Source organism: Pleurodeles waltl, chromosome 7, assembly GCF_031143425.1.
Source record: "Pleurodeles waltl isolate 20211129_DDA chromosome 7, aPleWal1.hap1.20221129, whole genome shotgun sequence".
Lineage (NCBI taxonomy): Eukaryota > Metazoa > Chordata > Amphibia > Caudata > Salamandridae > Pleurodeles > Pleurodeles waltl.
The window spans coordinates 1,126,277,012-1,126,291,350 of record NC_090446.1 but is presented as its reverse complement, the minus strand read 5'-3'; the positions used below and the strand labels follow the sequence as shown (position 1 = coordinate 1,126,291,350).

Here is a 14,339-nt window from a genome sequence, read left to right as displayed (position 1 = left end):
GCGCTCCCTCCGAGGAACCATAGCAGGACGAGCAGGTCTCGTCCAGAGCACCAGGCAACCGTGTCCAAGGGCGAGACCAGCTCGTCCTGGGCACCCGAAGGGTTAAAGTGCTGTGGTTGGGTCTGAAGCCTGACTGTGTGACGCTGAGGTGTTGGTAGTAGCTGAGAAGACTGGTGAGATGTTTATTGATGAGTTTCTCTACAACTTTGTCCGGGTACAGTAGCAAGAAGAACGGTCTGTAGTTGCTGAGCGTCGAAGGGCCCGCTGAGAGTTTCTTTAGCAGGAGAGGAATGTGGCATGCTTTCAAGTTTCTGGAAAGGTGACAGAGGAGATGGCGATGTTCATGATAGGGATGAATGTTTCACTAATGGTTTGGAGTCGTCTGGCAAAGGTATGGTGGTGGCAAGGGTCCGATGGTACGCGGAGCAGATTGACTTCACGTTGGTGGTGATGGTGGTTTCGTCCATGGAGGGCCACGTGCTCATGGTTGTGTCCTTGGTCATCAGAGGAAGTTGAGTTGCACAGTCTTTCACGTCTGGTTGAGGTTTAAAATTGCTGTATTTTGAGGTTATTTTGCTGCAGAAAAAATGGGAGGACTTGATACAGAGATCATGTGAGTGGGTGATGCTTTTATAGGTGGCTGCTAGTGAAGTGAACTTTTTCATGGCCGTGAGGATCTCTTTGATGCTCTTGGAGATGTTGTTGATGCAATTTGCAAGCACAGTGCATTTGGTGGTCTGCATATGTTGCAGCGTCTCAGGTCAGAATTGAACGAGTTTCTGTCTGTGTTTTCTTGACTCAATCTCCATCCGCGTTCCAGTTGCTTGTAGTGGCATTCATCCTTAATTCCTCCATGTACCAACTGGCTTGGGGACTGGCTCTTTATGCTTTGCTGGGCTTTGGGGGGAAGGGGATTGGGGGGAAGGGGTTTGGGTTCAGTGTGTCAGCTCAGGTGGTCATCCACTTGTTGAAGTTATTGCTGGTTTTGGGTAGGTTGTTGATGCTCTCAGGCTGGTGTGACGTGAGTGTGCTGATCCAATCTTCCTCCCTGATCCGTTTCAGTATGCTGGTCCGCCGATGATCAATTGGATGTTGTGTCGGACGGGAATGCTGAACTTGGTGAGGTCATGTTCTGTCCAGGTAATCGGTGTGGACGTTTCGACAGAGATTGTCAAAGGAGGTGAAGCATTGGTCCTAAAGTTGTCTGGCAGAGTATGTGGGTCCAAGATTCCCGAGGTCCTTGAGTAATGTCCCTGAGTTCTGGCCGATGCTGTCTTCCAGGTGGGAGTTGGGTCTCTGAGGAGGATATAGGCACTGGAGTTTAGGATGAGGGTGCAATTATGTCTTCATTGGTGTCAGATAAATTGGTGCGTGGTCCTGGTAGGGTTTAGATGTAGAAAGGGCTTTTAGGATTCTGGAATGGGTGTTTAGGAGTAGTGAGGAATTTATCAGATTCAAGGTTAGGTGTAGCTTAGGGGGCAGACTGGGTGGAGTTTAGGTGTGGTGAGTGGCTTTTAGGGAGTAGGGGTGGATGGTGTTTATGGATTGTGATGGGGTCAGGGATGGACGGTGTTTAGGGGTGGTTTGGGGTCAATGAATTCAAAGCATCCAAAGTTAATGTTTGGCAATGTAAATGATATAAATCCAAAGTAATGTCTCCTGAAGGAAAGCACTGAAATAAATACCTCAGATGAAAATGTTTATGAAAGAAAGACCTTCAACCATTGCGTTAACACCTCACAACATAAGCATGCAAAAGCCAATGTATAAAAAACAGGCATTCTCTGAAGTGGTGTTTATGAAATGGTAAATTGCATTCATCCTGCAGATTTCCATTAAACACTTTTTAGTGAAATGGTTTCTCAGTAATAGTATTCAATGAAATGGCTTTTATATGAAATCACAAACAACTGTGGTTGCTATAAAAATGTTCCACAAGTGTGAGAGAAGGGTGACTGGACATAAAAGATAGCACAAGTGAGTCACCTTCATGATGAACACTTGATTGTTCTCAGTACTTTTTCCGAAGAGACTATGGGCCAGATTTCGGTTCTGATTGACAAGGTTCTCCATAGCAGACGTGACACAGTACACTATGCCCGCCCCCCTCATTTTTAGATGGGCGGACCCTAAGGGTCTGATTTAGATATTGGTGCACTAGTTACTCTGTCACAACGGTGAAGGTTAGCCCATCCGCTGAAATCTAAATCACAGTATATCCTTTGCAATTTAGGTTTTGACGGACGGGCTATCCATCACTGTTGTGACGGAGTACCTCATCCGCCAATATCTAAATCAGGCCCTAAGTTTTCTGTCAACAGAGCCCCTATTGGCTTTGTTGACATAAAACGTCCTCCAACAGCCCAATTGAGTAGGGGCCGCCAGAGAAAGTACATTACTCCACCCGCCCTACTTAGTAAGTGGTGTAATGTATTTTTTTTTCTTCTGTCAGGCACATCAGGAAAAACCTGGCGATGAGGGAAAGAAAATAAATTACTCCCCAAGTCCGGTGAGAACAAATCTCGTGGTGTAGGGGGCCTCCATTAGATTATTTTTGGACAGCGTACTCCATAGTAGATGTTACAGAATACAGTATGTTCACCCGCCTCATTTATAGATGGGGGACCCTAAGTTTTCTGTAAACAGAGTACCCATTAGCTTTGTTGACAGAAAATATCCTCCAATCGCCCGACAGAGTAGGGGCCACCAGAGGAAGGACCAGGAGAAACGTCTCAGGGTGTAGGGGGGCACCATTAGAATTTTAGTTTTTCAGAAACATACTTCCACTTTGGGAGTTTGTTTCTGAAAGACAACAACCTCTGAAAAGCAAAATCTTTTAAAAAGTTTGGTCAACAGCTCTCAAAACTGGCAGTTAGCATCCACTTTTTGGACAGTGAAAGTAACTGCCGTAATGGCAGTTCTATCAGTGTACAGAGAAAACCACTGGACTGGTGGTCATATATAAATCTGAAGGATAGTAGTCCGTCAGGATGGTGGAGGAAATGATCTCCGCCACCTTGATGGACGGAGTACCACCCATCACATCATAAACAGGCCCCTCTGTATGAAAGTCAGCTAACACATGATAGTGGGGAAAATGGACGGCAAGAGGGCAGGGCCAGGTCACGTATGAACTCTTGATTTCAAATTAACTCTTTTAGTGAAACGTTAGTATGTGCATTGATAATTTAACTTGCTGGTGTAAAAACTATTAGTACTCACGTCTTCACAGTGGATAAGTTGTGAAGGTCTGACCAACAGGTGTGTATGTTGCAGCATAGTGAAAAGTGTCCAGAGTATACATAAGGCATGCAGAAGAGACCTTTCTCCCACTGTAATGCCTGTTTGACCTATCTGGGTAAATTAACGTAGGCATACCTGCTTGTCCCTCTGTGACCTAAAGTCTGCTACGTTAGCAGAAGTCATTCATGCAGGATTGGCTGAGCAGCTCCAATTGGCAGAGCACAACATGTTCTTGGACCTACAGATCTTGGTGAATTTTGTCCATGGCGGAAATAGAAGCAATGAAACATCTGCTCAGAGGATACAATATTGGCTTAGTGTGGGAATTAATGCCTTAAAATAGTCCTGGAGAATGGAGAGGGAGAGAGACACTAATATAGAAAAATGTATACAGATAAGTAACATTTACTTCCTTTATAGTTAGATTAATTTTCTTTTTGGTACACCTAGCGCCAGATGTGTGAACATTAATATGACTTGTGCAGCTTCTTCTAATGTCCTTTCTCTTATGTTTTTACAGCTTTTAGCTATGCTGTTGAAAAGCAAGAATCCTGATGACCTGCTGGAGGCAAACAAGTTGATCAAAACCATGGTTAAGGAGGTGAGAACCAGCAATGTATACACCATTTGACCTAGGTGCAATGGAATCACATGCAGGTTGTGCTAAAGCAGTTCAGTTACCCAAAGTAGAATCAAAGGTTACATAATTCCTGCAATAAAGGTCAAAATATACGGAAACAAGAGATCAGGTTGAGTGTCCACCTGAGAGACAAAGACTTTAGGGCCAGATGTACCAAGCTTTTTTACATTCGCAAAATGGGTCAGTATGCATAATCGGCATTATTGTGACTGCAAAAAAGCATTTTTGTATGTATGGAACCCAAACTGCAATTCGATAGCTGAATTCTGGTCATAGAACATTAATACTTCACTGACTACAAACATGTAGTGATAACCCATTCATAAATGGAAATGAGCCCTTTCGGACCGCTTCCTCTTTGTGAATGTAAACATTTTTTTTAAGAGGAGGCAGTAGTCCATGGGAAACTTTTCTTTTTAAACGCAGTCCCTGGGTAATTGGCTGCATTAAAAAAACCACACAAAACAAAGATTGCTTTGATCAAAAAACAATCGTAGATGTAGTAGTCTGCTGACCCAAGCAAGCCTCTATCCCTTTGAAGGGTGTGATTGATAAGCTGAAGCAATTTGCAACCTACATTTGTAAAATTCATATGGTAGATCGAATTGTGAACTACTACAAATCTTTAATTTGTGAACCTGCCTATTAGTACTAATTTCGGTTTGCAAATTACCACACTGGTCATAAAAATAATGGTTGCAAATTGTACGTGCTTCTGGCTCTGAGTCAGCTATTCATGTGCATAGGGAATTGGAGCATGTGCCATATGAAGAACACAAAAACTCGCCTGATGAGTTTATTGGATAAGCAATAGGGACTTAGGAAGGTTGCCATTAAAGTGGCATAAATAATTTATTCACATAGCCATCTGAGAGGACAGGAAGGACCTGCCAAAGTGAAGATAAGTTCGTTTGAAGGTTGTGGTCCATCTAAGGGGTCGGACTGGCCTTTATGGCAGTCGGGCCGGGCCCAAAGGGCTGGTTTAACAGGTCAATGTGTGGGCCAGTTTTTGGGCTGTTTGTGGACCCTTTTTGCTCTGCTGATCCGCCTTTTACTGTTGATTTCCCTGATATTAAAAACAATCATTAGCTGCAGCAACCTCAAATCCTTGCAGTCTTGCATACTTTACAAAACACTTATACAGCGTGTCTTTACAAAGTAAAAACTGCCCCAGTTTGCAAACATGGGCCGCTTTTTAGCTTTCTAATTCCCTAAAAAGGGGCCACTTTTATTTTAATGCGCTGGCCTATTTTCTGTCCCAGTCCGACCTTGGCCAGCTACACATAAGAGGTAAGTGGACCTAGTAAGGTGCCCTATAAAGCTGATCAAATTACCTATTCAGCCAGTCACATGAGGAGAACAAGCAAGACCTGCTGAAGTGATTGTGAAAGAAGCTTAAGAATGTGGGTCATCTTCCTATGTGATTTGTAAGGGGCAAGAGGAATGGTGGGGTGCCAGTAAAAGAGATAGAAGTGATCTGTTGAGGTATCTTAGAAGGAGGCACAACAAATGTTGTTAAGTTTCCATCAAAGGGCAAACTATGAAGTTAGTTGCATTGCATAAGATGATGGAAAAGGGATCTGCTAAGATGCCTAAGGGGGAGGTCAAGTTATTTGGGCAGGAGTATATGGGAGGTGCTCCAGGAATAAAGTTAAATTTCCATGATAGGAGCAAAAAGGAGTTTTGGCATTGCAGCATATTATCCAATAATCCACATAAGACAACAGATCTATGTGGACCTACTGATCCCCAATACTCTGAAATGAAGAAACACATCCTGGAACTCAATGGGCAGCTATACATTCCTGAAAGCATCAACTCAAGATACTGTGATCAGCGGATTGCAAGTCGTGGTGGGCCCCAACACCTCACCTGGATCTGCGGTTTGGCCTGAAGTGCCAAGGATCATACTGGAAACTGATGCCTCTCAAGGTTGAGTCGACTTGGAGGACCAAGGATAATATCTGCAAGCCCTGGCAACCTGGACTGAATCTGGCTGACAGACGCCTGAGTTGGACTGAAGATATGAAGAGGGACTGTGACTAGGCCCCTTTCACAGTGGGGGCTGAGACCCAGTAGATCGAGCAGCCCTGGTGCCAAGGTCTTGATGCTGCAGGAATGTTATGGGACAGAATCCTCTACTGTGGCCACGAACTTGGTATGGATGAGGCTGGAAAGAGAGGATTGTGAACCTAAGGTCTGGGGACAGACTAGACTGAACATTACCACCTGCTGGAGAATGTGACAGGGGTAAGTGCACTGCTTTACCCCATTCCCTCCCACCCAGTGGCCTCAAGTTGGAAATAAGTGGTTAGAGACCTGAATGATAGACTTCAGAAAGGACCACAGGTCATTGGTCCCAGTAAAAGCAACTGCTGAAAAAGGAACCTGAGACCCCTTGGCAAGGAGGGTGTGATGGACCTGCACCGGGTGGAAATCTTGTGAACTGGAGGGATAACTATGAACTGATGAAGACCACAATTAGGGTTTGATGCCCACAGTACTGACAGGGATAGGCACGAGTGCTCTGAACAAATATCGCCTGACTGAATTTGCTGCCCTGCACAGTTCCACCCTCCCTCCGGAGAATACAGACTGCATTGCAGCATATTGAGCACTGAAATGCATGATGCTAATAGATCATGGGAATAGATATTCAAGTGAAATTGACATAGCATAGCAAAATGGAGCAATATACGAAGGTTAAAGTGCTGCCCCTGTGGTGGCAAATCATTTGGTTGAGAGGAACACTATGGATGTAACAGGTGATTTCTACCCAAATATGGCAAGCCATTGATATGTCCCGTTTGACATTGAAATACAGAATCAGTGTCATCACGATAGAGGTCAAGTAGCTCAGCACAGACTTGAAGAAATTCAATAAAAGGTCACAGAAAATGGTAGACTCATAGGGAAAGTCCAGAAGAAACTTTCTGTTTTTTCAAGAAAGAGCAAAGGGCCTGACTGCAGGCTTGTTTCAGAATCAGTGGTGTATGAAAGAGCTTGGACTGTTAGAAATTTCAAACTCTTTCTCTGTGGAAAGGACCCACCAGATGCTGCGGGTGGTCCCACTGGGCTAGGATTTTGTTTTCAGCGACAGAGATGGTCTGCAGTATACCAGAAAACATTGTGACCCTCGATTAGACGGACAGGTGAGAAGAATGCTCCTCGGTTACATTTGAAATGTGCAGAAGTTAAAAACCTTCCAATGAGCATCAAAAATCTGAGCCATATACATAAAATATATGCTAGTGCACCGGGTCGAACTTTGTTATCTTAAAAGGACAGTCGCACCTCTGCTGCACCCCACAAAAAGTGTGGGTTGGGATAGGCACGGTGATTAAAGGAAGCTAACTGGCATCTCGAGCAAGTGGTGGCAACCCAAGGACAGATGTCAGTTGACCATAAGGATGCCTCGGTCAGATGAAGAAAGTACATCGCTTGGGAGTGTGTCTTCCCTGAGAGAGCTCCCATACCTCAGCGTATTGAACAGTAGTTGATGATATTGGAACATGTGTTGAATTTCCTAGTTTAAAACATTGGAGACAAAGTGGGTGGAATACTATGTGCACATCCATGGGTGTGTATTTAGTGGGTGGTCATCAGATAGATGTTGTTTTTTGGAAGGCGATTGGCGGGCATTTTGTAGTGGGAACTATCAAATCCATCACACATTCTGGAGATTATGGGTAAGATTGAGTCGCTGGCCTGTCACACCACCAGCATATCCAGGTTAGCGACTCGATGGACGCGAGATCAAAGACCTCGGAGAAATGTAACCCACACTGCACAATGGACCCCAAGTTACGTTACCTAAGTGGAACGCCACAGTTTTGAACAATTAAGCAACACAATATGAAGTCCATTTGTAACTCAAGAAATATGGGATAAACATAGCCTTCCTTTAAGAAACACACTTTACAGAAGCTGACACAGAGAGCGTACATATGAAATGAGGGGGCAAATGTACTCACCTACCTATTCAATTTATACAAGGGGAGGGACTAAATGGATAGCGCCCGTAATCCCATTCAAAACACAGGGCATGAAGGCTGATGTAGAAGGGAGATAACGCAACTCTTAATATATGGCAAACCAGAACGTAAAGAAATGAGTATTGTAAAAATATGTGCACCAAATGAACACAAAATGCAGATGACAAAAACTTGTTTGGGGCAGTCATGTGAGTGTGTAAAACATGCTCGTGCGTATTGATGATTACAAGGAACGTTGGATAGGTACCCCCGAAACTTGAGGTTTAAAGTAGGGATAACGGCTGCCCTGACAGTTTATTGAAAATGTGAGATTGCCTGATATTTGGAGAGTATTTAACCCTGCCAAGAATACATACTCCTGCTCAAACACACATAACACATGTAGCAGGTTAGATCTTGTATCTGTTTTATGAGAGAATACAGCACAAATTTGCTACCTCTCAATATATGCACCAGTTTCTGCCTAATCATTCACCACTGGTGGTTGTATAGGAGGGGGGCTATGAATACACCTGCATCTCGACCTGGAGACTTATTGTGCAGATAAACATAGCAAAAAGAGGGAGAGCAAGAGCACAAGTTTGTTTAATGTCCTTATGGGTTGAAGTCTTCAAGTGAACAAAGGAGAAAAAAGTTGTTTGTAATCTACACCCAAGATTTTACATGTAATTTTGCCAATATGTTTTTTAATCTATGTGGGAATTTTAAGGGGACATAATTTTTGCCAAAGCAATCTACTTTTAATGCAGTCAACCACCTTAGCAAAGTCAATAAAGGCACTTGAAAGTTGTGTGACTCCTGTTTCTAAAGCATAACTGGCAAGGAGACCTACTATTACTCAACCATATGGACTTTTGACATACTTTGTCAAAAGCCCATATGAGTTAATGGTAGAAAATATTAGCAGCACTAATATTAACATGCATTTATTCAAAAATTGCTTGCCTGGGCCATAGCATGGGTAATAAAATCCATAATCTCCACAATTGTTGGGGTACTCATTATTGGAATTTGGTACTAATAAACTCCCTCTCCATTCATTTGGCCTAAAATATTCTTTAAAAACAGCATTAAAGAGAAGGATCAATACCATGGACAGCCACTAACCACTAAGGGTCTTTATCAATTTCCATCGGTCTATTCGGCGTTTAGCTTTTTGCTTCCATGCTAATCCCAGCCAGGAAATAAAGGAAGACATGGCGCTAAATAGGTAAAAACCTCATTAGAGAGAAAATTTACACAGTCACAATAAGGCTGCAAGCCACAGCAACATCCCATAATGCAATTTGTTTCCCCCCTCTGTTTAGCAGTGATATTAAATTCGGGGTCTCTACCACTTAATCTGTTTTCCCTGAACATGATTGTGCTTCATTAAAAATTATGAGTTCAGAGCTTTAGGTTAAAGATACATCGGTTAGATATGGTATTCATTTATGTATATGTTATCTTGTGAAATAGACACTGAAGGCCTTTTGTGACCAGGATATGTCTGCTAATAGAATGGGATTATTATTCCGTATCTTTTTATCTGATATGTTGAAAAATCTCATAATTATGTCCTCTTTAAAAGGAGAAGTTTCACATAGGCTGACATTTCATTAAAGTAGAACTGGAATTTAATTCAAGTGGAATTTCACGCTGTCACATTAAAGCAAGTTCTTCACTTCTCTTTTCAAACAGCTGCTAACAGCCTTTTTTTGTGACTGTGGTTTGCCTGTTGATGTGACAGTGTTACTGTTACTATCTTTTCTCTGTCGTATTGACCTTTGCATGAGCTTTTGATGTTAAGAAATGTCTTTTTTTATGTTTGGCGACCACTGAGAAAAACCCATGGATTTCCATTGCTGTTTTTTTTTTCATTGAAGGCCACTTCATATTTGTTTTGGGTTGCATCCTCTTAGTGGAACTTGGCCAGTTCAGTAAAGGGACTATGAGGGGAGGTATTGCAGGATTTAGGTTGCCCTAGATTCTTGCTAGACACATATTTCATACCAGCCGTTCAGTACCTTGGTGAATTGCAACTTTCTTGAATGCACAAGTAGAATTTTCGGACCATAGTGGTAAGAGACCCTCTAAGTAACAGTTGATTGACCTTAAAAAGTCCAACCTCAAGTGGGGGACACTCCTTTAGACCCCAAGACTGAGTACATATTACTCTTACAGGGTACTATGAGTCAAACAAACCCAGTGGGTGCACATCCTGCAACCTAGCACAAATTGAGCACCAGATGACCCTGGGAAAAGAACATTGCCAGATTGTAGCTTAACAGGTGACTTTACGGTATGCAGGCTTTAGTGGCAAATAAGAGAACTGTCAGTTAATTTCAAAGGCGCAGGTTGGCTTCATTGACAAGCAAGACTTTGCCTCAAGAGATGCTTATGTTTAATGATCCTTAAAAATAGAGTCTTGACCTCCCAGGGGCACAGTGCTGTGAGGGCATTTAGTGCTAGTTTCATTAGACGGCCTCTGCTTTCAAGATCCAAACATCCAGCAGCCTGCTGTACAGATCCTTCCTTCTTGAATGGACAGACGGACAGTAGTCATTTTAGGGAGACATCCACTTTGAGAACACACGTCTTCTAATCCTCTTGTATAACGAGTTCCAAACTTTGATCCATGACATCATCTTGAATTGAGATTGGGTATTCTGTATCATTACAGGCTATTCTTTATAGTGCCCGTCTTCATTAACATACTGAAACTAATCCAGGCTGAAAAATGTGCTCTTTTGAGGACATGATTTGGTGAAGCAAGTACAGTAATCTGATAGTAGTAAAAAAGCGGAGTGCTAATCCACTTCTGAAATGTAGTCATTAGGTAATGATTTGTACTGTAAATCCAGGTTGTAGCTAGTCAACATAGTTGTGTGTCTAAGGCCTGCTAGAGGGTCGGTCTTCATTCATCTACTTCTTAATTCATTTTTATTCATTTTATTGAAATACATCTCTGATGTTACACCATTTAAAGCTGTATTGATTGCTATACATATACTTGAGTTCTTTATTGTTTTAGAATTTTATCTAAGATGACTACTTCAATGTGTCATGCTTTTATTCAATGTGTTTACTATTGGCACTTTGGAACGTAAGTTTCCGACATATAAGTGTTATGTGAATAAATAAACTAAATGAAACGCCAAGTACTGAACTGTATCTAGATGCCTGGTCATAAAGAAACTAAAAAAAAAAAAAAGAAAGAAACTCAGAGCCCGGGCAGGTGGCAATAGGTGTTAAATAAAGCAATCATTTCATTTTTTTCCCTGAAGATCAGTAATGAAAAAATTGTTCTTAGAAAGAGAGGTTTTTGCTTCCACAATTTGGGACGAAGCATGGAGAATCACTGATTCCCATAAGACTAATAATGAATTTGTGTAACCATCAGCAGGAAAAGGTCTCCCGACCGGAGTGTGAAATTACGGCGATAACAAAGTGATCTTCTCGGTTAGTTACTCTGATGCAACCCAAGGCTGCATTTATGGATCAAAGCCAATATCTTAAACTCCAGTTGTGATTTCACTTGAATCAGTGGAAAAGCCTTCCTGAAAACGCAAGATACAGTGGCACCGCTGTATCCCAAAAATGTGCAGGGACAACAGTGTTCAGAATGTGTTGAAGCAATAACAGCTAATCTGGGCAGCCCACTAAAATGGGAATTCCTATAGTCCATCATAACGTAATTCTTTGGTGATTGCATGATTTAATATGCCTAATACAACATGTGGGTCTTTGACACAACTTGTTTCTCTGCTATGTCTACAGGGAGTGCAGAATTATTAGGCAAATGAGTATTTTGACCACATCATCCTCTTTATGCATGTTGTCTTACTCCAAGCTGTATAGGCTCGAAAGCCTACTACCAATTAAGCATATTAGGTGATGTGCATCTCTGTAATGAGAAGGGGTGTGGTCTAATGACATCAACACCCTATATCAGGTGTGCATAATTATTAGGCAACTTCCTTTCCTTTGGCAAAATGGGTCAAAAGAAGGACTTGACAGGCTCAGAAAAGTCAAAAATAGTGAGATATCTTGCAGAGGGATGCAGCACTCTTAAAATTGCAAAGCTTCTGAAGCGTGATCATCGAACAATCAAGCGTTTCATTCAAAATAGTCAACAGGGTCGCAAGAAGCGTGTGGAAAAACCAAGGCGCAAAATAACTGCCCATCAACTGAGAAAAGTCAAGCGTGCAGCTGCCACGATGCCACTTGCCACCAGTTTGGCCATATTTCAGAGCTGCAACATCACTGGAGTGCCCAAAAGCACAAGGTGTGCAATACTCAGAGACATGGCCAAGGTAAGAAAGGCTGAAAGACGACCACCACTGAACAAGACACACAAGCTGAAACGTCAAGACTGGGCCAAGAAATATCTCAAGACTGATTTTTCTAAGGTTTTATGGACTGATGAAATGAGAGTGAGTCTTGATGGGCCAGATGGATGGGCCCGTGGCTGGATTGGTAAAGGGCAGAGAGCTCCAGTCCGACTCAGACGCCAGCAAGGTGGAGGTGTAGTACTGGTTTGGGCTGGTATCATCAAAGATGAGCTTGTGGGGCCTTTTCGGGTTGAGGATGGAGTCAAGCTCAACTCCCAGTCCTACTGCCAGTTCCTGGAAGACACCTTCTTCAAGCAGTGGTACAGGAAGAAGTCTGCATCCTTCAAGAAAAACATGATTTTCATGCAGGACAATGCTCCATCACACGCGTCCAAGTACTCCACAGCGTGGCTGGCAAGAAAGGGTATAAAAGAAGGAAATCTAATGACATGGCCTCCTTGTTCACCTGATCTGAACCCCATTGAGAACCTGTGGTCCATCATCAAATGTGAGATTTACAAGGAGGGAAAACAGTACACCTCTCTGAACAGTGTCTGGGAGGCTGTGGTTGCTGCTGCACGCAATGTTGATGGTGAACAGATCAAAACACTGACAGAATCCATGGATGGCAGGCTTTTGAGTGTCCTTGCAAAGAAAGGTGGCTATATTGGTCACTGATTTGTTTTTGTTTTGTTTTTGAATGTCAGAAATGTATATTTGTGAATGTTGAGATGTTATATTGGTTTCACTGGTAATGAAAAATAATTGAAATGGGTATATATTTTTTTTTGTTAAGTTGCCTAATAATTATGCACAGTGATAGTCACCTGCACACACAGATATCCCCCTAACATAGCTAAAACTAAAAACAAACTAAAAACTACTTCCAAAAATATTCAGTTTTGATATTAATGAGTTTTTTGGGTTCATTGAGAACATGGTTGTTGTTCAATAATAAAATTAATCCTCAAAAATACAACTTGCCTAATAATTCTGCACTCCCTGTATAAACATTCAGAAAATGTCTTGTATCTTTAGCCTATGTACAGTTTTTGCACTTCATCTTTCACCAAGTTGAAGAAATATACCAATAACAGTGTTTTTTCAACATGGTTTTGTGAGACTTGTATACTTGTGTAGAGTGAAAGTGAGACATATGTTCCATCTTTGATGTGGTTTGATTATTCTCTATCATGTTATCTTCACTGATATCCGTGAACATTGAGTGTGTCAACCTTTAAGAGAAATCCGGAAATAATACAGCAGAGAAAACTTCTCTTTTTTGATCACACATATAGCCATATGGCTATTTAAAGTCAAATTGTCTTTTCTTTTATGTTGTGATAATCAAGAAACTTTAAAATTGTCAAAGCAGAGGTGTCAGCTTCTAAATTTTCCTAAAAACTGAAAAAATAAATTGTGGAAGATATGTGGCACATATTTCAATTAAAAAAACGTTCACTTCACTTTTCAGGCAAATCCTGCTTTTACTGTGGGAACTGCTTTATCACTGGCAATTCAATCGTATTGTTGTATTTGTGAGGGATTTTCTATTTTTTGATACTTTCACAAAATGCATTACAATCTGAAATGATCCTTTGTGTGCAAGAAATGTATGATCCTTTGTGTGCAAGAAAAATTCAGAAAAAGATGTGAGTGCATGCACTTGCATCCATTGCCTGTGGCACCCATGAACTATAGAGTACCTAATCCACCAGTGAACTTAATAAGGCTATTAAAAATGTGTAATTTGCCTGCAATTTAGCAGACTTGCAGAGCCACCTCTGAGTGCTATTCTGGTAATTCTCTGCCGAAGGAGAAATGTAGAGAAGTTGCTGTTTCCAACTAAGTGCTGTCAGAGTGTTCACCTTGGATCTGTTTCAGGAGAGATCCTGAAAACTGTTTGTGTCGCTTATGCCATTTTCAGTCGGTGTCAAAGCCCCCAAGGCCAAGCGAAAGCTCAAAGTCAATGCCAATGTAGAGACACTCGGTGTCAAGAAGATTGCTGTAGAAAAGAATACCATGAGTCATAGTATTTGCTTTTGAGGCACACAATGGCGGAAATGTATGAAATACCATTGATTTCGAAGGATATGCTGCCAAGTGTTTTGACCTTGAGTTCTTTCCCTCATTCACTGAATACCATAG

General features: G+C 41.9%; 1 protein-coding gene across 3 annotated transcripts in view; it reads left to right on the top strand.

The window, feature by feature from the left end:
• The window catches only part of GGA3 (golgi associated, gamma adaptin ear containing, ARF binding protein 3), a 525,496-nt gene that overhangs the window by 262,445 nt on the left and 248,712 nt on the right, over positions 1-14,339 (top strand). For all 3 annotated transcript variants that reach the window (XM_069200128.1, XM_069200129.1, XM_069200130.1), the window contains one exon: positions 3,764-3,844. In XM_069200128.1, the coding sequence (XP_069056229.1) occupies positions 3,764-3,844 (81 nt within the window). The remainder of the gene's footprint in view (positions 1-3,763; positions 3,845-14,339) is intronic.